General features: G+C 31.3%; 1 protein-coding gene across 1 annotated transcript; it reads left to right on the forward strand.

Annotated features, from left to right (window-relative positions):
• The first annotated feature begins 219 nt into the window (after positions 1 to 219).
• On the forward strand, positions 220 to 2,389 carry LOC129919172 (uncharacterized). The gene is made up of 5 exons (XM_056000023.1): positions 220 to 821; positions 891 to 965; positions 1,174 to 1,463; positions 2,026 to 2,285; positions 2,344 to 2,389. The coding sequence occupies exons 1-5, from the start codon at positions 776 to 778 to the stop codon at positions 2,387 to 2,389; spliced, it is 717 nt and encodes a 238-aa protein (XP_055855998.1). The 5' UTR covers positions 220 to 775.
• Positions 2,390 to 2,805: the final 416 nt, after the last annotated feature.

Raw genomic sequence — 2,805 nt, forward strand, 5'->3', positions numbered from 1 at the left:
AAGTTCAACATCTAAATATAAAGTTATTTTTTCTTCAGTCAATAGCCCTTATTGTTGAAAGTTAAATAGCAAAAATTTAAAGTTCTTATTTACCAAAGTCTTTGAGAAAATTAGTTATTTCAATGCAAAAATTCAGTTTTTATCAAAAAAACCCATTGAAATTGAATTTTTTTTCAAAAACTCTTGATTAAATTTAGTGGATTTAAATTTAGGAGATAAGAATGAGCTTCTGGCTTTTTAAAAATGTATTTTAAAATATTGTAGGTGTTGCCGTTGTTTTCAAAATATTTTTTTTTGTGTTTAAAGTCAGATTATGAGAAAATTGCAGTTATCTCTTAAACGATGGAAGATTGTCCCTTACTCCCTTATATTTTTTGTCCTTAAATAACCTAGAGAATCTTTTGCTATCATTTGTTTTATGAAATTTAAGCAAAAAAAAAAATGGTTTTGTTAAAAAAAATTTAATTGTAATTTTAAAAAACAATACGGCAACATCGGCAATTTTTAATCTATAGACTTTAAAGCATTTTTAATTACCTACGTTTGAAAAAAAATCGTCAAAATCAGAGCTGCTCGGCCGGTCTTAAGCCGCTTCACCTTTTGAACAAATATTTTCTTGTATCCCTTTCATGCCACTTATATTTACGACGAAACATGTATTTCCTTTTAAGGTTCCTGGGAGGAAGCAGTTCAGAAGGAAAAGGATGCCGAGTATTTGTCTTCTTCTGAAGAAAATACGGAAGAAGAGACCATCGACACCAATTCTTCGGAATACATGACAGATCTGAACAAATTGATGTCAACTTTGATTCCTAATTCTGGTAAGTTTAAAATGTATAAACATGGGAACAAAGTAACTAATTTTGTCATACTTACTTCTAATTTTCAAGACGTTTCCCCGTTCACCCCCCCAAATAAAGATGTTACCATCACTAATGTCATTTCCGAGTTATACACGCATGAAGGTAAAAAATGTATTTTAACACTAGTACCATTTTCAAAGTCGTTTTTAAACTCCAGCTTATCTTAGAATGGGGTTTATCCAATGTTATTTGAATAGGATAAACCCCAGTCCCTCTTAGTAACAGCTGAGATAGCATATAAGTTCTTTCACTAACCGTATTACTTTTTTTTTTGGATTTTACTATAACTCTTATTTTAAATTGTTTATAGGCCCCAGCACCAGTACCCAATTCAAGGAACTGTCGTCCAAAATAGACGAAATTTTGGAAAGACAGCGTTCCACTGAGGTGAAGGTGCAGGCCATGCAAGGAATGCTGGAGGCATTCATGGCGAAGTCCGAAGTTTCGGTCAATTTGTTGGCGTCCAAAATTGGAAAAGACAATGCAGAGGAAGTGGATGAGGAACTGCAACTTGATGAAATTTTCCCACTTACCTCTGTCCAACAAATTGAGGAAATGGAGGAAAAACTCCATCAAAATGGATTGTTAAAAAAAAAATTGGTAAGTACCAAAATATATGAAATATTTGAATTTATAAGATATCAATAGATTCTATATTGATTTCATTTTCATATATATACCATCAATATATATTTGTTACTTCTCTAAAAATATTAAGTTTATGTTGATAGGTTATTTTTATCCTTAAATCTTTGAATGCAATATGACACAGACCAATAAAATTGATTTTTTTTAAATATTCTTAAACAAAGCCATTTATGCTTTTGATGTGCTGAACTAGAATTCGAAATCAGAATCTTCCTGCCAGCCCTCGTTTTTGAGATACAGGTATTCCATTTGAAAATTAAAATAATAACCTGGAATATCTCATAAACGAGAGCTGGGACTGTGCCTACATCAGCTACATTTATTTCAACAAATGATTTTGACAAATAATAAATAATTATGTCACACTTGTCGTCTCCTTTCTTCAGAGAGGTATTCAGCTTTAATTCAGAAAATTTAAAAGTTTAGGAGTCTGTGTCATATTGCACTCAAAGATGCGAAACTTAACACACTTTAAAGCACATTATTTTTAAAACATATTTTTGTTTTCTTTCAGGTCCGTAAGTTGAGCTCATATGGGGGGGTCAACGGAACGAAAACGATCCGCACTATATGCAAGTGCATTTTTACAGATGCACTACTGGCGGAACATTCTTGGCTGGGCACAAACGCCAAAAAAAGCTTCAGCCAATACAAGTTTTTATATAAAACTATAATGGAAGCGGTCCGAACAAGGTTCCCCACTGAAGCCGAGGGTGCTTCATTTTTCAAAGCTTTTTTAAAGCAAGCCCCATTTCGAATGGGAAAACCGTCCACGTAAGTTAAAAAAAAAAAATTATAATCAACATTTAAGTTAACATTTTTCTCTTTACAGTTCCAACACCAGCTCCTCTGCCTCTGACGGGCAATCCACGACATAGGTTGTTTTATTTTTAGTTTTATTTTTAGTTTAAGTTTTAAATTCATTAAAAAATAATGTTTCACTTAACTTAAATTTCAGCGTTCTTATTTAAAATATTAAATTTTCAGCTGGGAAGAATCTTATGGTTTGCAGCATGTTGGTAAGCAAACATTTTAAAGGTTTTTTTTTTAAATCTGTAAATAACCGGTTATAAAAAAGCCGTGAAATAACATTTTACAGATTTTATAAAAAACTATAAATAAACGGTTATAAAAAAAACGTCAAGTAACGTTTATTACAGGTTTTATAAGAACCTGTACGAAGTTATTTACAGGTTTTATAAAAACTGTAGGTAAACGGTTATAAAAAAACCGTCAAATAACGTTTATTATAGGTTTTATAAAAACCTGTACAACGTTTATTACAAATACGTTT

This window comes from Episyrphus balteatus, chromosome 4 (genome assembly GCF_945859705.1).
Source record: "Episyrphus balteatus chromosome 4, idEpiBalt1.1, whole genome shotgun sequence".
In the NCBI taxonomy this organism is placed as follows: Eukaryota; Metazoa; Arthropoda; class Insecta; order Diptera; family Syrphidae; genus Episyrphus; species Episyrphus balteatus.